The following is a 26,153-nucleotide window of genomic DNA, read 5'->3' as shown; positions in this document are numbered from 1 at the left end:
CAAATAAGTCATGGCTTCCTGCAAGCATAGTTTTGTGCTCAAGTGAACAGGCGCATATTTCACACTGGATGGATTCAGGGATGGTGCTACACTGGGGCTTGCAGGGGCTAATGCCCTGTCAGAAAACTGTAGCCCCAATTAAGTTCCTCCAGCATTTTATTTGACAGTCTAAAATGTATTTAGAAATGATTTTCTCAGCCCCCTTATGTATCAAGTCCAATCTTCCTAATGTACGCTACTGCCCCGTAGACATAATGCCAGATATGCAAAAGGAAATGGATGTACGTAAACGTTGGATTGTTTCTTTGTTCAACCTCCATGGATGATTACAAGGTGTAAAATTTATGGAAATTAAAAACTATAGTGAACTGCAGTTAGATTGATAGAATAGGGATACTTTTAGGCAGAAACAAAGAAGAGCCAGCAGCAACATGAAGGACCATAAATCAGAAAACTCTAAACTCACAAAAATGTTACGTTAGCAAAGCTATGGGACCACGTAGCCTAAAAATTTAGCCAACGCCAGCCTCCTCTTAATAATGTGACATGTAGCATGCTTGTTTTTTTCTGCTATAAATGCTATTTAAAATGATAATGATAAAAAAAAAACTATGTTATTGACAGATTTTTTTTAAATTGTGCCTAGTTAACTAGTTAACTATTAACATTGTTTTTAGTTTTGTACTGAGAATCTGTGTTTTTTTTGTTTTTGCTTTTTTATCTTTATAGGAGTACTCTATACATTAAAAACAAAAAACAAAACACACATAGGCCTACTGTATCTACTTTTATTTAAATGCAGTGATATCCAATGACAAAAATAAATAATAATTGTAACTATTTCTGAACTAAGCAGGTGCATTTGTTTTTGCATTTTTGTGAAGAACCGCTTGTATCTATCAGTATTTACCGTAACGTGTTATTGACTGACGTCACCGCAAAGGCAGCGGCAGCCCCGCCCATTCAGCAAAAATAGAGAGAGCTGCTGTGCTTGAAGTTCCTGGATGAATCCAACCTCACAACCTGAGTGAGCTCCACAGAACTCACAGAACCTGCTCGACAGAACTTCCCCAAAACACAGAACGGTACTTGTTTTGCTTTGGCTCTAGGACGTTCTTCGGTGTCACTGAAGGAGACGGTGAGTGGCATAATGCAACGCAAATGTTGACTTTAAAAACACTTTTTTCCCCCCATCGAAATTTGAAGTACTCGCTACTTGTTTTCCACGACGTATTGCCTTTTCCTTCTGCGTTGTTTACTTGAGCGTGATATAACGTTTGTGATAGGCATTCATTGTTTCTCGAAAACACGCCATACTCCCTGAAGTGCTGCAAAGGTGAGCCTCTCTGTAGATGTTGACAACAAGCCACCAGAAGCTCATTGTCGCCTTCGTATGCGTGTGCGCGCGTGCGTGTTTGGCATTTCGTATGTTGCGGGGTATACAGTTGATGCGACTTGCCCCTATCAAATTCAAGGGAGATTCATGTTCATTTCAATGTTTGTTTGTTTGTTTTTTTTAAACACATTTTTTAAACATTAGAATTTGACGAAAACAGCCACTTCAAAATCCAGCCTGGTCACAACTCCAGACCTCCAAACAAAAATGTAAAAAAGTGCATACACAGGTTAGGTATGTACCTTCTTCCATGTAGTTAAAAAAAAAGTAATTACTTGCAGGTCTGCCTGCCACTATACGTCACTGGCATTGATTGATGAACAAAGGTACATTATTTTTAGTAATAATTCATTTTCCGACCAATTAAGTGAAATTTGGTAATTGCCTGTGGCATATGGAGGACCAAAAGTGCCAAAATTAAATAAATGTGTCATGAAATAATTAAATGTGTAATTTATTAATTAAATAAACCAATAATTAAATACATTGATCAAATTACCTACATATATAAATATATATATAATTATTTCTGTATTTATACATTTCATGTTCCTGTGTTGCAGCGTTTCATGAATTTATTTTATCTGTCAAACTCGCCCGTCAAAGTTAGCTGATTCACTCAAATCTTGTCTAATCAACTGCTTCGGCCTGAAGACGTTAGAAACATGGTGGCTAAGGTGATGGATTTTTTTTTCCTGTTATATAATGATCGAGGCTTGTTATTGTGCAAAACCAACATAAAAATAAAAGCGATATTTCTACTATTTTGCTAAAGTACAGTTTTGACTTGTAGGTGTTTCCATTGAACAGTGATTTGCTTCTGAGGCGTAGTTCTCGTAATGTCCCGCCTCGACTCTCGCGAGATCTCGCAGTTCTTGTAGGCGGTCACGTCACGCTAACGGCTCCTCATGCAACGTCATAAGAATAAATAGTATGCGTGTATGGAGCCGCGGCAGCCTTGGCTCAATAAGACTTGTTGTCCCCTCAGGAAGCAATTCCGACACAAAAGCGAGTGACCCTGTTCTTCCTACTTCCTTTTCTTCCTTTTACCGGGCGGGGTCACATGACTACAGAAAATGCGAAAAAAGTGACTTCCATTTCAACCTGTCTCAAAAAGCAACTCATGAGAGCGTAAATCTGAGTCTCATGGTAACGCTCCCATTGTGGTCAATAGCGGCACCCAGCCTATCGAATTGTGTTTACTAGCTACTCGCTCTGCATCAATTCACTATTCTGAAATAGGTTTGCCTTGACTTGGTGAGCAGAGTGACCAATCAGGTGTTAGGACCTGCCCACCAAACTTTGATGGGTAAGTTTAACAGATAAAATAAATTCATGAAACACCGCAACACAGCACAGTGACCATGAAATAATTAAATAAATAGAGAAATATTTATATATATATATATATAATCATAGGTAATTTAATTCATTAATGACACATTTAATAACACATTGATTTATTTAATTCCATATTTAATTAATAAATGAAACATTTCATTAATTAATTAACTATTATCTAATGAACTAACTATTTAGTTAATTTGTACAGAACAGTATACAAAACATGTAGAAATTTTGAAGATAAACAACATCAACAACACAACTCTATCGGAAACGCGTTGCCTCTGAACGTAACCTGACGTACAGACGGACTTAAGATAGTCCTCAAATCAACCGTGATTTAAATGTCGACCGACCTTTGTTTTTTAATTTATTTATTTTAAGGAAAACAAACATTTTGAAAGGACATTGATAAGGGTTAAAAAAGGTTAATTTTTTCTAAAAATGTCAAAATTGTTTGTGTATTATATTATTACACTATATCGCCACTGGGTGTTATCCTCAAACTTGTTTTCAATTGCATGTGACGTGTTATTCATTTGTTTACACCTAAATAAAAACTTAGGAGTACTTAATTGTGATTTATTCCTAACTTTTCAAGTACTTGCGTTCGAGCCACAAGTTTTAAAATGCTTGAATTTGCAAGAGCGGGGTTTAAAATGGAAAGGTGCTGTGCCTGTTAATTACACCAATCTACAAAGATGTTCAGTAACAAATAACAGGTGTTGTGAACTAAGGAGCTTCCTGCAGAGTACAGAATGATGTACAGTACTTCTTCAGCACCCATCTCAGCTGCCGAGGCTAATGCTTTTGTTATTTAATATTTTCATCACAACATAAATCAGATTGCATCCACTTTATTTAATTGTTCAGACAAACCAACGTGAAGCGTATAACACACGAAATATATATATATAAATATATAAAAAATACAAATAATACTATTTAACGTTCATTTGAGTTAAGATTATGGTTAGGTTTAGTGTTATAGTTACGTTTAGGCTTAGTAAAACAAAAAAATAGAATTGGAGGTCACGTGTTTCCGGTAGAGCTCCACTCGCCCATGGTCGAGACCCTAGACCCTTCTCGGCACGTGCAGTATCCTCTTTTTTTCTTTTTTGCTTGTTTCAAAGTTTAATGAGCCACTTACAAGTTAATTGTTTGATTGACGGCAATATGCGCAGATGACACTCCTTCCAAAAGCGAACATGGGGGGGCACGTTGAAGGGGGTTGAACGGCTCTCACATTGACGAGCCGTTCAAAAGACTCGATTCGTTTGTGAATGTCACATCACTAGTGTCCGCGGAAATGCTCCCTCACAGTCAGTCAAGCGGAGCGCTTACGTGAAAATACGGTAAATCTAATGTGTGAATGGGGCGGCGGGTAACGACTCTAGTGTAGCCCAATGTAGTGGAGTAAGAGTAGCGTTTCTTTTTCACACATCGACTCAAGTAAAAGTAAAAATTATTGTGTGGTAAAACTACTCTTAGAAGTACATTTTCCCCCCAAAAAAGTTACTCAAGTAGAAGTAACGGAGTAAATGTAACTCGTTACTACCCACCTCTGCCTATAGGTACTGGTACTCAATAACCAAATGAAATGAACTTTAATTTAAAATCTGGTAATAATCTTGGATTTAACTGTACAACTGAGTTTATACAGTTTGTGATTGATGCAAAATGGACATGTGCTCACAAAAACCCGCTTGAAACTAGAGGTAGGTTTATTGTTTGACATTTTGGCCACTTGGTGGGTTATGTGAGTGTAGGCACTTGTGGGGTAAATGTTTCCCAACAGATGAGCAGATCTGCAAGAGGAACCTAGTTGAAGCATGTTTTTGTTTGAAACATAAAACATCAGGTGACGGGGGGCAAGGGTGTGTTTGTGAGTTTATAGGTTTGTCATGACTGTTAAAGTCACGCAGCCGACTACAACAGGTTGAAGTGCCCTTGCAGGCCAAATGGCCGGAGGTTGTAATCAGACACCTGCATATTCAAAATGTGACATTCCATTCTCTTTTACTCCCACTGTTAAACATGAGTGTGTGTGTGTTTGTGTGTGTGCATGTACTTGTGCATACTACATTGTGAGGACCAAAATACGTCTTTAACCAACAGATTGAGGACATTTTTGTGAAGTGAGGACATTTTGGCCGGTCCTCACAACTCAAGACCTCTTTTTGAGGGTCAAGACTTGGTTTTAGTGTTTAGGTTTGAATTGGGTTATGGTTGAGGTTAGGGTAAGGAATAAGGGTCGGCAATCATTTTGGATAGTTGGTGTTAGGTGAAGGGGCTAGGAAATGTATAATGTCTATGGATGTCCTCACAATTATATAAATACAAGTGTGTGTGTGTTTGCATTATAGGTCAAGCAACCAAGCATCAGTTCTCATGTTACTCTTACACGACACAGCACTTCTCCATCTTTTCTAAGCTCATCTTTAATTCTCCATCAGTGCATTGTAATAATATTTGTCCAGTAATTAATATAGTCTTATCTTTTGGCTCTCATTCAGTCTGCTTCATCACACAAGAACCTCATTTATCACCGTGGACGCCAGTTTGTATTCTGTATGTCTTACAAAACACTAAAGACTATGTGAATAATAGCAAAGTGCCATCACATATTTAATTATGGCATATATTTGTCAAGTTTATGTAGTGTTTTGCAGCAGGATTACATTCTAGTGTCACTGGTGGAGAGACATTCATGTTGCTGAAAAACACTCTTATTAAAATGTTACGTTGTGCATCCATTTTAGGGATGTTGATAAGTATTCACTCTTGAGCATGTGAAAACCATTAGTACTTTGGACTTTTGATGCATAAAAATTCAATTGACACAGTAACAGATCATTGTGAACAAATACTTCTTTCTTTCTGATTTAATGTGTTTAGGTTGCATACATAGTGAATTAAATACAAGTACAAGTTAGTTTTTTGTTTTTTAAAATCTATACCAGTACCAAATGGACCACGAACCGGTACCGGGCCTGCTCTAAGCATGAACATAAACCTTATAAACAAATGTACTCACAGACATTGTGTCTTAAAGGGAATATAAGAGGGTGCAATTCACAAAATCTAAAATCATTCTGTTAGCCGTACAACGTAATTAATTTGCTGATAGTAGAATCGCCACAAGAGAGCACCTTAAATATCGGTGGCTGGTATTGGCAGCATTCATCCCTATTCAATTTCATGCAACTTCCTACTAAATTGTTGTGATGAATATAGTAGTTGTAAAAATATAAATATATTTATAAGTCAAGGTAATGATTAACCCCTGTAATTAGGTATTTGACTATATTATTATTATGACTCCGTATACATTTTGTAATGCTGAGTGACTTCTGCCTTTTGCCTTTTGTGAGAAACACACAAAAAGTATTTCTATAAATGTTATGTGTCGAAAGTGCTAGTGGTATTGGTTACTTGGCATCGGTGAATATTCATTTAACCTTTATTTAACCAGGTTGGTCCCATTGAGATTAAAAACCAATTTTTCAAGAGAGACCTGGCTAAAACAGGCAGCGGCAAAAGAACACAAAGTTACAGACATACAGTACAGAGTGGGACAAATCAAAAAATGAACGAAGCACAATATTTTGGATTAAATGATCATTAAAATTGTATCCCTTGTACCTGCATGTATCCCTTGCCGTTTTATGAGAGGCAAACTTGACTCTCCAAAATATGACAGGAATGTCTCCAGGAGGCATTTATAAGCTTATTATCAAGTTTGAACTTAAGCAGTTCAACTTGGCATCACGTTTAAGCGGTGATTGAATTTAATTCCTCCCTTATTACATTATTAAAGGGTTCCCAGAGAATGAATTTGAGTCAACTTCCACAGAAATACTGTAAATGTATTATTTCTTTCAATACAAGCTTCTCTTGGGGAAATGCCCTATTTGTCAAAATGTATGTAAACATGTATTTAATATGATTCTTGAAATAACATTTTAAGTTTTATAAATTGTGCCTTCAAACAGAATAGCGCAACTGGTGTGCACAATATGTCTATTGTCTACCACCAGCTTTCTCGTCCGTTCTCGTCGTACTGCCCTGACAGCCAGGAAGGACGAGTGTTCTTGATGATTGCTTATTATTATTTATAATTGATTATTATTCCCTAGCCATTTAATTAGTTTGGTGCACGTAAACAAAAAGACAAACTTGCTTCTCAGATATTTACCTTAATGTTGTGGCCAGTGCAGCGACTTCATCCAGTCGATTATTAATGAAAGAGTCTTTTCTGCATCCGCTGGGTCATGATGGGTTTGTGCTTTTGTATTTTTTGGACTTGATGCCATTATTCCCACCAGGCGTGTGAAAAAGTAGCAGGTTATTTTGACCCAGTTGTGACAAGTGCAAAGTACTATACAAGACCCAGCAAATATGTCACAATTCTGTCTGTAGGAAACATGTTTGTTTTAAAGTGTAGTAAAAATGAGGACAATGAAATAAATTATGCATTTAAAATAGTTCCTGGTTGTTTTAATAACAAATCTGTCATCTCTGTCATATTTTTGTCACGATTCAAGATAGCCCAATCCATACGTGGTCAATAATATTGGTGGACCAGCCTAGACATCAGGCACGCTGCTATTTATTTTTTCACTCCAGGGGCTGGAAAAAATAAAACACATTTTCATCATTTCACTTTCTTTAGTCAGAGAGGTTCCTGTTTGTTCAATGAAAGGATGACAAACTGCAAGCTTTTGTCAGTTTCTTTTATGTGAGTGACTGTGGTAAGTAGGTCGATGGAAATGGAATCGATATGGAAGTGAAATAGGTGAACAAAATGAATGTGCTGCAAAAAATCTTGTACTAGCACTATATGCATCTTTAAATGAGAAAGATTTTCCTTCAATAACTGCTAATACTGTCTGTCACCATAATGAGCTCTTCTTGCGAAGTTGCGTAAATGAGCGGCCTGTTGAAGTTAATTGCCTTCAATTAACTTGTTTTTCTACTTCTCCTTCAAGTGCACGTGCATGGAGGAGAGTGTAAGTGAGTAACGTGTCAGCGTGTACAAAATAACTCTGGGCGGTCTGTTCTAAAAATAGCTCACTTGAATTTATCATGGTACACGTTTCTTAATTTACCATATATTCTATATTTTGTTTAAATATGTAATAGATTGTGTTGAGTGAAAGATAGAGCTGTTTTTATTTGCTCACTCAAATATGACAAAAAAGCACAAACATATCAGCATAAAGGAAGATTTTTTATCGAGTACTCACTAATGAAAATCGTTCGGGTAGGGATAATCTCTAAAAAAAACCACGAAATATTGAGGTACAACCTGAGGTAAACTCCACAATGTATGAGAGTGAATCTGTAGCAAGTGAACCGCAAAGTAGCGTGGCACTACCATATATTTCAGACTACAAATGACACTTTTTTTCATAATTTGGCTGGTCCTGTGACTTACACTCAAGTATGACTTGTATATATAAAAATTAGAGCTAGGACACCCAAAATCCCTGTTCCTTGATTGTGTTGACTTGTTTAGTATGGCGGTTGGCAGATATGATTTCTGTATTACCACCAGTGGCCAGAAGGTGGTGGTAATGCAGCAAAAGTATTTGCTAAACACCAACAGAAAGTAGAAGAAGAAATTGAAGCAGAAGTAGTAGTCAGGCAACAAATGTGTGACGCGCAATAACTGACCAGGATTCTACCTTTTTCCTTAATGCGACGTACAATTTTAATGAATGTAAGCCATTTTAAGTTAAAAATAAAAAGTTCCAACTAGGGATGCACGATAATATCGGTGGCCGATAATTATCGGCATTTATCGGCCAATTTGACGTCAAACAGATAAACCAGATAATAAAGAAATCCGCCGATAATAATAGACAGGCCATGTTGGTCCATGGTTGTGGCTCAAGTTGTGCCCAACTCCTCAACCCCTCCCCTCTCTTATGGTAGTGTTGCATATTTGTGACGTCATAATGCGCGCAACCTCGTGTTCACCTTGATGCATCATGGCGACATGGCAGTCGCCAGCGTGGGTTTTCTTTACTGTGTCTGCCCAAAATGTTACCTTAGCAATTTTTTTGTTGCATTTTTAAAATATGACTATTTTGTTTTGGCAAACTCAAAATGAGTTACTGGTTGTCTTTGAAGCAGAGATATCAATAAAATTCAGCTTCATGGTGCTTTACACAATGTTTCAAGGTATTTGTACATGTTACACTTATAATAGGACTTGAAAGTACATTTGTATTCAAGTTAATTTTGCAAACAATTATCGGCTTACTTATCGGTTATCGACATCGGCACTTTCTAAATTATTGATTTATCGTATCGGTTGAAAATAGCATTATCGTGCATCCCTAGTTCCAACCAGAACTAGTTCACTTCTGTCAACACAGGGTACGTTTGGAAATTCACTCTGATGCCCTACCACCACTCTGATAGGCAGAGTGCGTTCCACTCCTATTAATATCTGAACACAGCCTATTTTATAAACCAATCAGCAGCTTGCACTGTTTCCATCTGTACTACTGCCTGACGCACTGGGCTCTGGCACTCCTTTTTGGGGCACTCTGAATAACCCAACGGCACATTTGAACAACGCTTTGAGTTTCCGAATGGTTGGAGTGAAGCAGTGCGTGATCGGAGCGTATTTCTAAACGATTAGGGAGCGGGGATTTTGGGAGCTGTCTCTGGTTTTTAAAACATAAATTCCCCACAAAATACGACTTATACTAACTCTGGAGCGTCATATGCTTTTTTTCTTTCTTCATTATGCATGTGCTGCTTATAAGAAGCTAGCACTGTCGGCTAGTGCTAATCTGTGTATCGAATATGTGTGAAATGTTTGACGCGATAGCAGTGGTGTGTCAGTATTTATGATGGCTCTGTATGGCGGTGTTTCAGACAGTCGGCCGTAGGGGTGTGCCAAAAAAAATCGATTCTCATAAGAATCACGATTCTTATTTAATACAATTCAGAATCTATTTAAAATGTCCCAAAATCGCTTTTATTTAAATTATTTTATACTGTCTTGCCTTTATTTGGAGCGCTGTTCATGTTGTTTCGCCACTGAGGGGCAGTGTGGTCCCACGCGATCTAATACACTGTTAAGTTGTAGCCACATTAGAGAGTAGAAGGAAAAAGTCACAATCAAGTTGTTCCAATAAAAGTTTTTTTTTTCAGTGTGGAACCGTTCTTTTGAGTGATAAAAGTGCCGCGAGTAGCGCGCTAATTAGCATTAGCGAGTCAGACTGGAGTAGATCATTACAATTTCTTGCACCTATAGATTGAAGCAAAAATCATTGTCAATCAAATCATTTTGAATCAAAAATCGTTCTTAATCGAAAATAGATTCTTAATCGAATCGCAGACCCAAAAATCAGGACATTCCCACCCCTAGTTATCTGACTCCAGCTGTCACTAGGTTATGTCGGCAGTTTTTATGTAAATTTGCTTCGCTGATATATAACAACGAAAGTGCAGAACAGCTCTCTCACGTACACATTTTCAGAAACAGGCAGATGGCAAAAGGTTTACTTGGTTGATTAATTTTAGGCTTGATTGGGTGCACAGGCACACCAGAGTCTGAACTACCGTATTCAAACAATGAAAAAGTACATTTTACATGATATTTTCCCTTTGTACAGGTCTACCAGACAGTATTAGAGACCACTAGAAGTACAAGTAGGTAATCAAACCAATGTTGCATCAACATGACTTTGCTGTTTTGGAGTTGAAGTAAAGGTATTAGCCTACTCTAATTGTTGCTTTGTGTGTTTAGTATCCTTCAGCGTCATGAATTGAATTTCCGCCTGTGGTTCTCTGTCACAATCGGCTCAGTTCTTTAAGCACATTTTTATCATTGTACTTTAATTTGATGGGATTCTCAGCAACGGCTACATCACCTGGGTTCTCAGCTTTGTAGTGCCACCTTCGTTCCAGAAAACATCCTTTCAGTTAGGATTTCTATCACAGAGCAAATCAAAAGGGAGAAGTATCATGTTTGCCAAGCCAATGCAATGTCGGGCTTTATGGTGTAGCCAGCTTTTATAATGTACTGTACATAAAGTTGCACAGTAACCTCAGTTTAAAATGTTCTATCAAGTAACAATGTAAAGATCATTTGTAGCTATACTGGTAAAACATTAGTCTTAATTTGACTGATCCTGAAGTTTTTGCATTCAGAACTTGTAGTTTGCTACCAATAACATCATGACATGGCAATTATGTATCGTTTTGGTTATGGACGTCTAGATCATTTTCAACTGTTGGTCTGGTAATGAATCGCAACATGTGATGATGCAACTTGGGATGATCTGATGTTTTCGACGATACATAGGAACAACAAGGTGTGAATATCAATGTACATTCACTGAGTGGATGTGGCGCTGACGCATGTTGAGGATGAATCATCCTGTTGCAGGATCAGGATCCTCTTCTGCAATTGCGTCAACACATCCCATTTGGCCTACATGCATACGCACACCCACACACGCTTTCAAGCCCACAAAGAGCACAACATAATAGGCTGCTTGTGTTTGAGGTTCATGCTCTCTGCCTTAATGGCTCAGCACTGGCTGGATGGATAGTGGATGTGAATTAGCACATGCCGATGCATTCAGGTCCTTAAATACCTGGAGCTCATCACAACCTTTGTCCACTTCATCTTATGCAACAAGAGTCCTTTCCCCTGACCCACGATGACCTCACCAACAAATGTTGGTCTTTGCGTAGCATGAAGACTGCTTGAATTTCTTTTGTGAGTCTGTGTATTCACTAGGCGTGTGCCAAAAAAATCAATTCTCATAAGAATCGCGATCCTCATTTAGTACGATTCAGAATAGATTTTAAATGTCCCAAAATCAATTTTATCTTAATTATTTTATACTGTCTTGCCTTTGTCTGTGTGTGCCTTTATTAGGAGTGCTGTTCATGTTGTACTCAATTTGGCCACTGAGGGGCAGTTTGGTTCCACGCAGTCTAATACACTGTTAAGTTGTAGCCACATTAGAGAGTAGAAGGAAAAAGTCACAATCAAGTTATTCCAATAAGTTTGTTTTTTTTCAGCGTGGAGCTGTTCTTTTGAGTGATAAAAGTGCCACGAGTAGCGCACTAATTAGCATTAGCGAGTCAGACTGGAGTAGATCATTACGATTCCTTGCACATCTATAGATTGAAGAAAAAATCATTGCCAATCAAATCATTTTGAATAAAAACATCGTTCTTAATCGAAAATCAATTCTGAATCGAATCGCAGGCCCAAAAATCGGAATTTAATCGAATGGTGAGACATTCAAAGATTCCCACCCCCAGTATTCACAAAGATACCAATATGTGACTGTATGACATCGCTTATCACAAGCAATAGTGATACCTTACTTGGCTGTATCAGTATTTGTCACAGCACTGTGAGCTCATGTTTGTGTGCATGATGGGTTCTAACAATCGAACAAGATTGGAATAAGATACTGTGCTTTTAGAGCTTTTAGTCACCATTTGTCTTATTGCTTGCCCAAATGATGACTGTGGCGCAACCACAGATCTTATGTGGTCTGCAAGTAAGGACCGTGCAGGCAGGATGGGAGACGACAGGACTTCCTGCCACATAAAGAGGATGGTCACATTCAAACAATTCAAGGATCTCACCTTGGACATGTACTGCGGAGAGAAACTGAATCCTGTTGTCGCTATGGATTAAGTGTTTGTAGCGTGCATAGTTTAGTGTTAGAAAGATATTTTATTCTTGAGGAATGCAAAAATAAACTTTGAGATCAATTTTGCAACAACATGTGGGTGTAGAATTTAAATAAAATAATGTTTATCTGCTGGTAACAATTAGTGGTGCTGTATACCCCTAACCTTTGTGTCGCTCGCTGTGCAGGAAAAAGTAAGCAATGTGGCAGGGCAATTTATGGCTGTTTCACCATGACAACACTCCTGCAAACAATGCATTAGGCCCAGTATTTTAAACATAATCCACCAGGATTAAATTTGGTAGATTATAGATTAAATCCAGATCTGATCCTAAATTTCAAACCACATTTAATCTTGAAAATTCTAATCCAGATTTGGAAATCCAATCCTGCCTTTAATCCAGATTTGAGCTCAATTCAAAACTTCAGTACCAAATCTGGATCAATTTGATCCTGAAAAATAGCATTAAAATGAATCCCACCTCGGGGTAGGATTAGACTCTGATCTCAGGTATTAATTTCTATACTCATCAATAAAGAAGTATCTCTTGCATTTCACGGAATTATTAGTGTAAAAGTGATATTCTTAATAAATGAAACCTCATTATGTACTTTTTTCTGAACTGAAAAATTCAAAATTCCACAAATGTCAAAAAAATCTAAAATAAATCCTAGTAACGAGAAAAAAAGGGAGAAAGTAATAGTTTCAATCCAAAATTTAACAGCAACAAAACTTAAAGGGGAAATCAACCCCCAAATGTTCTTAATAATATGTGGTATGTGCTTCCACCAGTGATGTAGTCCAGGGTATACCCACTTCTTTCTCAGTCAGTTTTGCGTCTACCCACTTCTGAATCCTCCTGGATGCGCACCATTCAGCCATGACCTCTGATCTGTATATATTTCTGGATCGGCTCGACCAGAGCCGGTGTCGGTACCAGATGTGATCGGGCTGCCTGATTGTATCGGGGTCGCCTACCGATGACGTCACGCTACAGGATTATTTGGAGATAACCCTTTTACAAATGTTCAATAAAGTTATTTGAAGAAGAAAAAACGGTTGACGTCAAAACGCTATAAAGAAAATATTTCAAATATAATTTAAATAACAAAATATATGGACTGAAATTGTCAAAACATAAATTTATTCCTGTCCGAATTTTTCAACCTCCGATACATTTTTTCTCATTGGAAATAATGTAAATGCAATTAATCCGTTCCCAAGCTCCAAAAACAGAAAATTCCTATTTTCATTTCTATTTATGTAAAAAAAATAAAAAATAACATGTACACCCTGTACAGTATTTAAACAATAAAAAATACCTTACCTTTTTTGTTGTGGTGTGATGGCCTCAGTGGAGGAAAAATGCTATGTTAATGAATGCATGCTTTAGTTCAGTGCTGAGTTAATGTATTTTACATTGGGCATATTGTTAGACTACCAAGGGGTCCTTGTGCGCTGTTTAGCATCTGGCACATTATTGAACAGTTAATGTGCCAGTATTTACGGAAGTAGTAATCTCCTTCCTGAATCCACTATGGTTCATAGCACTGTACGTTTTTCTTTTCTGCCACCGGCACTGCTGTCTTTCTTTGGGCCCATGTCAAAGAAAATTGTTTTGGAAAAATCCAAATGCACTCGTGAATGTACGGAGCACCTCCGGGAGTTTTTACCCGCTCTGACTGGAAATGAGTAGCGCTTCGTCTCCACTACCGCAACGTGAGCATTCGGCATCGCTCGGCTTCACTCGGCTACCCGATCAAGGTACGTTCGGGTTTGCTTGGTTTGCTTGGGTGTTCAAACTCCGAGGCATTTTTTACTCAGACTTTTTGGTCGAAGTCCGATTTGTACGAGTTCCGAGACGTTCGAACCTCGAGGTTCCACTAACCTAAGAATATAAAAGCAGGATACTTTAAGATTGAAGAGATTAAAAAATAGATTGAAGCGCCTTCGAGCTTGCCAATGACGTCATTACGAAATGCGCAATTCAGACGTGTTCACTTCGGTTTGGTTTATTTCTTTTTTAGCAGTTCACAAATTACAATATATCACAAAATAGTCTTAATGTTAATAGGAACACATAGCAATCTAAACTGACACTATTTGTCACATTTCAGGCAATTAATTTGTATATTTATCATTTATTCAATCAATTTGATTATTTATTCAATATATCTAGCTTTTCTATTCTTAGGTTTATTTACGTTTTTACAATTTCAGTCCGTACATTTTGTTGCTTAAATTACATCTTTAATATTGTTTGACAATAATATGATAATTTCCAGCCAATCATGTAGCGTGACGTGTTCGTTAGGCCACCCCGATACGATCTGGCAGCCGGATCACATCTGGTACACCGGGCTCTGCTATCGGCTATCCAGTAGTATATACAGATCAGTGGCCACTCCGGTGCCTCTAACTGGCTGGCCTGCACTCGCTTTCTTATTGGTTAATTAAGGGCATGAGAACTGATGCCCCTATCAGAAAATGAGTAGGGCGGGTCATGCCGAGAACTTTATTGCTAACGCGTGGGTGTCAATGCCACTCCAGATGATTGACAGGTCGCTCCGTCTCCTATGCGAGGCAGAAATAAATAAACGTCTTTCCAATGAATGACGGTATTTGTATTCAGTATTTGAACATACTGTACATACAATGAAAACATCATTCACAGGTAAGTTTTAAAGTTGTTTCCAAATAAATCATTGTTAACTTTTAAACTACTGGCAATATCACTGTACAGAGGAGTTTTTTGTCGCCAATACATTGTAGTTAAATTGCGTTTCGGCTAGGCTAATGTTATGAAATGTAACGCCATTCTAACGTTAGCAATTTAGCCCTAAACTAGCTAGACAACTAGCATTTTGGATGAACAAAACAAAACGGTGCTGTGCCATCATGTGTCTGGTTTTAATTTGGGAACTCGTTTTAATTTTGACCACAGTCCCACTATGTATTGGTCAAAAAATTAATAAAAAAACAAAGAAGTAATTGTCTGAATAAATAATTATGCAATCATTTAACATAAGTCCTCCTTTGGGATCATGGCACTGGTTGGTTTTCAAAACAAATAATTTAGTTAACTTTAAAAAAAAAGAAGAAGCAGAAACTGAAAAAAGCCTAGATGGTTTCTTGCATGTATGCTACTTTTTAAATATATTTTTTAAATCCCATGTGACCCCTGATGTGTTTTCACGTACCCACAGGGGAACGCGCACCCCGATTGGAGAACCACTGATGTAGGGAACCCCTGTAATTGTATAATTAATCCAGTGTGCAAAGACTGTTATGCCAGACTGAAATGTTAGAGATTATCTCAGTGTCTATGAAGCCCCCCCACCTTATTTTATTTTTTTAATCTAAGTAAGGTTAACCAAGTTATTGTATACCATATACAATAACTTAAAGTAATATAGCCCTAACTAACTTATATGATGTCGTTTAATTTTATAGTAGATAACATATTATTCATGTTTACCTCACAATAAATAGATTTTACATTACAAACTGCTCCTAATTCATTCATGATCATTTTATTATTTTTGCTTAATTACAAATGATGACTTTCCCTTCACATGTCATGTTTTTCTATGGAGCCGCAACACTGACAATAAGATTTGGTATTGACATTTTTTTTTGTCATTGTTAAAAAATCTGCATTGACAATGAAACAAGTACAGTGGTACCTCAAAGTTTGAACATAATTTGTTCCTGCGAAGTGTTCAAAGTCCGAATTGTTCAACCTCCGAAACATTTTTTCCCATAGGAAATAATGTAAATGCACTTAATCCGTTCCCAAGCTCCAAAAACAGAAAATTTCTATTTTAATTTATATTGATGTTTTTTACATTTACAGTACAGTACAGTATTTAAACGATAAAAATACCTTAACTTACCTGTTGTATGATAGCATCCGTGGATGATAAATCCTATGTTAATGCTAGCTTTAGTTCAGTGCTGAGTTTGTGTATTTTACATTTGGCATATTGTTAGACTACTAAGCGGTCCTTGCGTGTGTTGTTTAACGTCAGGCACGTTCAACAGCTAAGGGGGGTCCTCGTGCCAGTATTTACAAAAGTAGTAACAGTAGTTACAAATGCGCGATAATCTCCTTTCTAATTCCACTGTGTTTCGTAGCACTGTATGTTTTTCTTTGGGCCCATGGCGAAAAATTTTTTTTTGAATGGACTCGCTTGTATGGAGCACCTCCGGGAGTATTCACGATCTGACTGGAAATGAGCAGTGCATCGTCTCAACTACCGCAACGTGAGCATTCGGCATTACTCGGCTTCGCTCTGCTTCACTCGTCTACCCATTTTTAAGGTACGTTCGGCTTAGCTTGCTTTGCTTGGGTGTTCGAACTCCGAAAATGAGTTCAAACTCCGAGGCATTTTTTACTCCGATTTTTTGGGGTTGAAGTCCGAATTGTACGAGTTCCGAGACGTTCGAACTCCGAGGTTTCACTGTACTGTATTGGCATTGTAAAAGGTTGTATTGAAAAATAGACATTAAAAAAAACACTATTTCCTTTAATTATATTGTCTTTTTCAAAAAAAAATTACACTCTTTTTTTCCCGTGTGTCACAGGTTTTCAGTATCAACTCTCTGGTTTTCAGTTTCACTTCTCTTTTTTTCAGTTTCAACTTATTGGCAGTGTTTAAACGTGCAGGGGCGGGGGTGGGACTTTGAGCGCGGAGAAAGCCTTCCAGCTTTTCAGGATAGGAGAGCGCGCCCTCTGTTGGCTAAAGGCAATACTCATGAATGCAAGTTCACCAGGAACTCCTAACCGCCTGTAAATCAGTGTTTTTTTTATTGCATATAACCTTGTAGCGTCTGCGGTAATGTTTCTGTAGTAAACCAGTTAGCACGTTAGCTAAATTAGCATGACATGATGCATAAAGTAATTTCAAACATGGTGGTTTTAACGCCACAAGTAACATATATAACCACATATTAACTTGTGGCTTACAGGCGTTTTAGGAGTTCCTGGTGAACTTGTATCCATAAGTATTGCCTTTAATCAACAGAGGGCACGCTCTCCTCTTCTGAAAAGCTGGAAGGCGTTCTCGCGCTCAAAGCCTCGCCCCAAACCACACCCACCACGTTAAAACATATCCAATAAGTTGAAACTGAAAAAAAGAGAAGTGAAACTGAAAACCAGAGAGTTTAAACTGAAAACCTGTCACAATCGGAAAAAAAAGAGTGTAAAAAAAATCTGCAGATTAGCGGGAAAAAAAAAATGTATACCCACTTCTCCAGGGACCACTACACCACTGGCCTATTCTAAACACGACATTCGGATGAATATTGCGTTTGCCCTGAGAAACTGTGATGTCATTTTCATTGGACAGCAAGTGGCAAAATGTCATTTGGTATATTTAGAAGACACTTTCTGTCCCCTGTCTGAGATCCTGGACAGTGTGATCCTAAAGGCAGGATGGATTTGGAAATGTCAATCCAAGAGGATCAACCCAGAAAAGTTTTAAAATACCAGGATAGAAAATCTAGATCCGTGGATCAGGAAAATGGGATTTGGAAATCCGGATCAGTTTAATCGGGATTAAAAAAAATTTGAAAATACTGGGCCCAGACCATCGAACAATTTCTAACAGCGAACAACTTCCTCACTTGCCAGAGAAGGCTGTGAAAATTGATGTATCTCTTTAATGACGTCAGTCCTGGAACTTTTCTGACCCACCATATATTTAAACTTAGCATATAAATGGTGATATCAGCCCACTTACCATCAAACGTTTGTGTACGGGCAGCTCTGGTTCAATAAAGTGAATCGCTTGGAATCCTGGCTCTGACTGTTCGCTGTTGTTGTTGGGCAAGACACTGAACTGTAATTTGCACCCATTGGGCCTTGCAACATTTTGCTTGGCAACAGCTTTCCATTGGTGCATGGATGTGTAAAGCACATAAAACACTAAGCGCACTCCTTTTACTGTTTACAAGTTCAAAAAGTCCTGGCCTCAGTGCTGACTTTTTCTTCCCTGTCCTGTTAATTTTTACATGATTTTCAATGAAAACACATCAGTGTTTACACATTTAATATTACTATTACTCTTTACATTTAAAAAAAGGTATTGGTTTCCTGTAAACACAAGATTGCTTTGGTAGTGTGTCTATTCAAAGTGAGGCAGTCAGATCAGCAGATTGTTGAAATTGGTCATCCTTCCTGTAGGTGTGCGTGTGTTGGCGCGTGCGTGTGTCTCCATTCACCCCATTGGTTTGGTATTTGCTGTATCAGCAGGGTCTCTGGTTAGTACCATCAGTGAATAATTTTGGAACATTCCACAAGGCTTAGGTGTGTGTGGGTGCGTGCATGATATGGTACATGAATTTCAGTGGAAATTGTGTTACGTTGGTGTTTGATTTGATCGTGTGGTGATATTCAGCTGCCAGTAAATCTGTTTTTTTTCCTTTTCTTCAGCCTTTAGTTTTTTGTACACATTTTATGTACAAACAAAAACAGAAGGTGCAGATAATATCCTGGCCTGGGTCAGCGGCATCTCTGAAAATTAGTTCCCTGAAGTTAACACTGTTTCAAATTGATCTATTATCGGCCGTATGATTCTTCAAAATGACTGAATATTGGCGCCGATAATCAGCCCAGCTGATAATCGGTCTAACCCTAGTTGACACAAAAAGGTTTCACTCTTGTGATGTAAATTATTAAAGAATACATTCAACATTGAAATGTATATTTAACTAACTGAAAATCTGTAACATTTCTCTCTTTTTTTTTTATAAAAAAAAAGCATTGAAACTGTTTCCGTATTCCAGCAATTAGCGTTAGAGTATAGCTAAATCTGTTGATAACAGTTGAAAGAGCTTTTTTGGAACATGGCCCAAGGTGATCTCTTATACTTTGCTGCCACCTGCTGGTCGTTTTTTGTAATAACTACCATTGCTTCAAGCATTCTCTTCAGTTTAGAGACTGCATCAAAGCTCTAGCATTAAAAACAAAAACAAAAAACATATAAATACGTCTTTTGGAGCATGGTAATATTTAAAATAGAATTTTTTTATATACGTTTTTGGGAGCAAATGAGTTAAATAGTCCCAACTAGCCTATAACTATATTAAGCACGTACATTTTGTTTTTAGGCATCTTTAAATGGTCCTAGGTTTGATTTGTTTGACTTATGACAGTTACTTGCAACTTAGCCTATAGACTTCCACTATCATGAAGGTCATATGGCATACTAATTTGTATAGAGTGAAAGACATACATTACATGCACATTATGTCCTAATCAATTTGCTTCTTTTAAACACCTTTCCTTGCTCCCTGCTGTTTTTTCATGTACTTCATATCTTTCCCCCATTTGATTGTGTGTGATCGGGCATAAATCGACCGCGCTGTCACTTTGCGGTCCAGACAAGCTGCAATCTCATTAACGTCATGTCTATTGCGTTAGGAGCGCCGCTGGCCTCTGTGCTCGCTTGTTTCTGTTCTTTCAAACTGTACGATGTGTTCAGTTGGTAACAATAAATGTGAGTACCGGTTATAGAGGTGTGACGTTAAACGAGTTATTTTGTCATAAGACCAATGACCTTAAAACAGTTTGGTGCTCTGGTTCATCTTCATTTGTCTCTTTATGGTATGGTTATTCTGCCGGCACTTCAATGATTGTGCGCACAATAATCTGTTTGCTTCATAGTTGGCACTCTAGAAGGTGTTCTGGTGGCCCGCTCTTGTTTCTGTCAAGCCCATATGGTGTGTGTGGAGACTGTGTTCTTTTGCAGCCTGTCTCCTTCTAATCCTTAGCCCTCCCCTTCTGGCCTCCTCAAGACACTATCTTGTGAGTCCAGACTGAGCCTTACATCACGCTTTTTACAGTATCGCTCAGAAAGGACATTTTAAGATCCTCAATATAGTTTTTGCTCAATGTCAAAACACACTCTTATCACCATATAGCCCTCCACTCATTTAGAAGCCACAGAAGAGATATTTTGAGAGAACCACCTTCCTGAGTTAAATGTGGGTAATATTCATCCTGTCATTTAGAAAATCGTGATTAAATGTCCTGGCTTTTTCACATCGAGATACATAGAAACATTAACTGTTGTATAATACAATTGCATGAAATTCAAAAGATCAAACTACTTAAGCTTTGTCATGTGACTAACATTTACAGTCTTTTTTTTAACATTCTTAACTGTTATTTAAGGGTAAGAATTAATCATACTGGCAAACTTAATGCAACATTTTATGTACTGACCCCAATCGTGACATCAGCTTAGTGTTAGATGGCATGACAGATGTATTGTAAAATTTAGTGCTGATTTTGTGTCACTTTAAGTTTATTGCAATGACTGATCCAAGAGAGGCTACCTCGCCATAAGTTTCATTTCCTGTTCTTATCACACTTTTTCCCTCTGCCATAACTGGTATCATGATGCGCTGCAAGTTGGCAAGGTTTGGAGTAACTTCAGAGGTGTGTGTGTGTGTGTGTGTATATATATATATATATATATATATATATATATATATATATATATATATATATATATATATATATATATATATATATATATTAGTATATTATATTATTAGTTGGCTTCCCAATTCTACAACTTTGAAGCTTCCACTATATAACCTCATTCCGTTCCACTGTCAATTTTTATGAATTTGTTTGAAAGAGTGCCAAGTGCAGCTTTTTTATTTTTATTTTTTTATTTTTTTTTACATTTTTAAATGATTGTCTGTCAAATTTATACAATGAAGTCATTGAAATCAAGCCTTCCATTTTCTATAGCGCTTGTCCTCATGAAGGTCATGATTTTGGACGAGAGGCAGGGTACAACCTGAATTTTTTGGGCAGCCAATCACAGGGCACAACTGTATAGACCATTGCACTGCATTACTGAAATATGCTGTCTCTGACATAACATTTGAGAGGCCAAACACAAACATCTCCTGCATCAACCAAACCCAGAGGCTAAATTTTTTTTGTCTTGTCCTCCACTTAGGGTGTTTTAATCCCTTTTACGTGCCTACCTGTTTTCGCCCAACCACCATGACTTCTCAGGAACGATCAACAACCCCGCCGTTAAACTCTGGAGGATCACCACCCACTGGATCAAAAGGTAGAACTCTGCAACAGTTTAAGAAAAGTGCATCGAACGTGTTGAAATGAAACTGCATTTTCTCTTTGTGTATTCTGTTTGGAGTAGTATTAAGATGGGATCGTGAGCAAGCGGCTGTGAGGTGGATTGTGTTATGATGTAACATTATGTTTTGTTCCTCCAATCAGAGTCCCTGAGACCTCCAGTATGGAGAAACGGAGATCGCTCATCTTCGCCCATACGGGGCTTCAATATCCCCAGCCCCATGCCTACTCGCAGGAACAGGACCTGCTCAGCGTGAGGGCACGCGCGCACACACACACACACATAGAGCCCGACCAATGAGGATTTTTTAAATTTGGTAGAATAAAATTCCAATAACAGATTAATTGGCTGATTAATTTAAAAAAATACTAAATTAATAAAATAACTTATTTTTGGTCCTTTAACATTTACTATATTAAGAATCTAAATTCTAAACTGAACATTTAACTGTTTTACACTACTTTGCCCTTTAGTATTTTGTTACATATATATATATATATATATATATATATATATATAAAATGCCATAGCAATAGTCAGATGCAAAATGTTCCCTCCGTCCTATTCTGCTGTTGAGCCAGGAAAAAAACATGCAGTGGGCTGACCATGTCATTTTTCCTAAACTAAAAAAGAAAACCCAGTGAACAAAAGTTGTGGTTTAATTGTGCTTGTAAAAAAATTCACATCTATAATTTTTGGGTTTTCCTGTCATGTGACTTTAAATAGATTTCAGAACACATCAATGCACGCTAACCAAATTCAATTCGATGTAACTGTCATAGTATGTTGTAAATACTAACAAAGTATAAAAACGACCTAAGTAAAATTTTAAGGTATCGGCGCTTGCGTATTTATTTATCTGGACTTTTGCTCTCTACATTTGAAAAGAAATACTACTTCATACTTTGTCAAAACTGGCATGTTACTCCTTTTCCTTCTTTCTTTCTTTTTTTTAGGACATGATGTAACAAAGACAAATAAGGAAAGTTAAAGTCAACCATGGTTGCAATCTTGAATGATTAAAATCTTGGGCGCTTGTAGGGGGACAAATAATTAAGTTGTCAAAATGTGTGTTGTACATAATCAAGTTGAATTTGTATTTCTACTTTAGGTATACTCAAGGTATTTGTCTTACTCTTAAGTAGAGCATTTGAGTACTTTTGCCACATGGTAACAACAAGTAGGTAATATGTTCATGATCATTTGCCTCCGTCCTTTCCATACAGGACAGCTCGTGCCTCAGAGGGTCCCGTGTTTTCTGGTGTGTGCAAATGGTTTTCCCGCTCCAAAGGTCACGGCTTCATCATACCTGCTGATGGGGGCAGCGACATCTTTGTCCACATCTCAGAGTAAGATTATGTTCCGATGCACTGCCAACAATAACCGTAATAAGCAAGTCCCGCTCTGGTACGATTCACTCTGATGAAGATAACGTGATGCGATATAAAATTTGTATGATAATCCTATGCAATGGAAAGATATGGTTCTGTGCCAGTGCTACATGTAAGCAAGATGATTTATATGTATATATATTTTTAAAGCCCTTATATTTAAACTTAAGGAAGAAAAAAACAACTTGTAGTGTGAACTGCACAGTTTTCCCCCTGCTTTATCGTGGTTGATCATTCACACCCCCACTGTAGCTCACCTTTTAAACGATCACACACTCACCTACGCAGGAGCTGCTGTCGCCATCGCTCTCGGCCACTCACGCACTCACCAACTCACCAGGCCTTGCCTAATGAGTGTACAATGAGTGGCACTTCAATTAATATGCATGGTACACTACAGCATTTTCAATACGATTTATGCTTGCAATGTTTATGTATAGAAATACAATGACTTTAATGAATTCATCTCTATTTTATTGTAAGTTTATGTTTCCACAAACGGAGAGGCACTGTATATACATGAATAAATGTTATTGACACTCACAGGATGCTGGAATGCTGAACATTTGAAGAACATTGCCCCTTTGGCTTGCTTTTTGTTATTTTCATCTATAGGTTGCGACTACATCACTAGCTGTTCTAAAAAAAAAAAAATTAACTGTAAAGCAGCAAAGCATGGTACATACCAAATGGTCCATTTTGCACTCAACTGTATTTTTTTGAAAATAGCTTGCATAAAAAATGTATGTGGACATCTCTACTTATGCCCACTTCAACCTCTGAAAATATATTTTGTTGTATTTCACATCACAGCCACAGAGTCATTGAATTGAACGACCTCTGTGTTGACCCCACGCGCAAAAGGAGGTGTAATTGAAAAGATTAAGCAGGTGTAACATTTATAATGTTTGACCTTGCTTGTTTTCCAAGCAAATGTGGGAGGAATTAGCTTTTTCAGATGTCTGATAATGGGGCCTTCACTGACTTTGATTTTAATTCATTGCCATTGACAGCTACAGACGTCAAAAATTATTTTTAGCTATTTCTATTAGTTTAACATATTTTTCCATTTTTGTTAACAAGAGTATGAAAACCCAGAATTTTTTTTTTTTTTAAACATTTTGAACAGATATAAAATGTGTGATTAATCGTGAGTTAACTAGTGAAGTCATGCCATTAATTACGATAAAAAAATGTAATCGCCTGATACCCCTATTTTTTAATAATCTTTTCTTTAAAAAAAATAAAAATTATATATATATTTTTTTTTTAAGAATCTTTTTTTAATAAAGAAAAGATTATTAAAGATTTGGGGCGTCAGGCGATTACAATTTTTAATCGCATGACTTCACACACAATTAATCACAAATTTGATCTGTTCTAATACAATTTAAAAAATCTAGGTTTTCATACTCTTGTTAACAAAAGTGGGAAACAATGTTAAACTAATAGAAATAGTTCAAATGAATTTTTGAGGCCTATAGCCGTCAATGACAGTGAATGAGTTAAGGTGGTAGTAAGGCTCCAATCTGGTATGTGTGTACCGGGCATAATATTGTATCTGGCACAAAGCCACGTGCGTCTGAATTTTTAACATATTGCATACAGGATAAGTTAAAGGCCACAGACAACTTGATAAATTGTGTGTAACTTGTAATGTGTTTCAGCATTGAGGGTGAGTACGTGCCAGTGGAAGGTGACGAGGTGAGCTACAAGGTGTGCGCCATCCCTCCAAAATTCGAGAAGGTCCAAGCGGTGGAGGTGATCATCACCCACCTGAAGCCAGGAACCAAACACGAGACCTGGACTGGCAATGTAGTTAACAGCTGAACGTTAAAATGCTGCAATGGGCCGGCCGCATTACAAATATTGGATGATGGGGTTAATAGCCTGAAGCACACAATTAGTGTAAATTAGAAGGGAATCATTGCTATCTTCTCTTTGAAAGGTCACCTTTTGCCCTGTGGTAATTGGATGTCTATACTTTGAACCAAAAACATACAGTTGGTTTTGACAGGCATATGAATTGATTTATGGTGGACATGCTTATATCACAAAAGGCTTCAAATATTGTCATTCAAATGTTTTTGACACTGTGGAAGTTTTACCTTATTTGCAGTTGTGCTTCATTATTTGAGACTATCTACTGTATTTCACTTGCAGTTTCCCAACTCTAAGCTTCATTAAGGTCACAACTGGAATTTTAAGGCTGTTGTTAATTCATATTGGAATTTCTGATCCAATACCACAAGGTTTTTTTTAAACCAGGTCAACACTGTGCCTACTTCTGCCATCAGAACTTCTTCCTGTGCCTATGATACATTGCTTGTATATGATCATATGTGGTTGGATATATTGAGTCTATTAAAGAGTTGTCAGCATCTGAGTCAGCTTTGTCTATTAAATAATTTAACTGAGGTGCACCGCAAGACCGTATTGTATACTAAGTCAAATGCAATCAAGTGTTACAGTATGGGTTTCAAGTTAATTTGGAAGTTGAACAGCCATGCATCACAAGTTGTGATTCCACCAAAAAAGTGATGACAAAGAGGAAATGATGGTAACCATAGAACCGAATATGAAAATTGAACCTGTATCTCATGACTGCAGGCAGACTTACACAAACCACAATTTTGCTGTTCTGATGTACATTCAATAGATTTTTTTTTTTCATGTCATCACAATTTTTTGTCATTATGCTTCAATAATCCCAATCAAAATTCCCATTTTTATTGGTCAAGTATGTTTAAGAACACACAAGGAGTTTGTCGCAGGTAGTTAAAGCTACCTAATAGTACAGTAGATAGGCCACTCATAACGGGAAATAAATATATATATATATATATATACAGTATATACATTTAGGGCAAAAAAACACAGGTGCAGAGAATCAATGTAAGGGTAGCAGTAGTGTGGTAATGCTGATACAATGGCAATCGTGCAAATGATGCAGAGACCTCAAGCCCCTTAAAAGATACATATCAATACAGCTGTGCATGCAAACGGCAGTTTAGCTGCCAATTGTTATTGTCAATTCATCATAGTAAACGTAGATTTGCTGCCATCGTCTGTCCATATTTAGTTAGCACTATTACGATTTGTATGTTGTCCTGAGTCCTGACCTTCAGTCATCAAATACACTCATGTAAGCTGTACAGAAAAAACACTTTATGGTAAAATTACAAGGCCAACCACTTAACTTAGCTGGTCTTCGTT

General features: G+C 37.4%; 1 protein-coding gene across 2 annotated transcripts; it reads left to right on the top strand.

Moving 5' to 3' along the window:
- The first annotated feature begins 971 nt into the window (after window positions 1-971).
- On the top strand, window positions 972-25,323 carry carhsp1 (calcium regulated heat stable protein 1). 2 transcript variants are annotated; one of them, XM_086080141.1, is made up of 5 exons: window positions 972-1,138; window positions 21,406-21,522; window positions 21,690-21,798; window positions 22,773-22,895; window positions 24,605-25,323. In XM_086080141.1, the coding sequence occupies exons 2-5, from the start codon at window positions 21,453-21,455 to the stop codon at window positions 24,765-24,767; spliced, it is 465 nt and encodes a 154-aa protein (XP_085936267.1). In that variant the 5' UTR covers window positions 972-1,138; window positions 21,406-21,452; the 3' UTR covers window positions 24,768-25,323. The 2 variants fall into 2 exon arrangements, with proteins under 2 accessions (XP_085936267.1, XP_085936276.1); XM_086080150.1 differs by lacking the exon at window positions 972-1,138 and adding an exon at window positions 20,300-20,413.
- Window positions 25,324-26,153: the final 830 nt, after the last annotated feature.

This window comes from Leptonotus elevatus, chromosome 1, assembly GCF_054856555.1.
Source record: "Leptonotus elevatus isolate MCC_2025b chromosome 1, RoL_Lele_1.0, whole genome shotgun sequence".
Lineage (NCBI taxonomy): Eukaryota > Metazoa > Chordata > Actinopteri > Syngnathiformes > Syngnathidae > Leptonotus > Leptonotus elevatus.
Note: the sequence above shows the minus strand (reverse complement) of the source record. Positions and strands in the feature narration are given on the sequence as shown.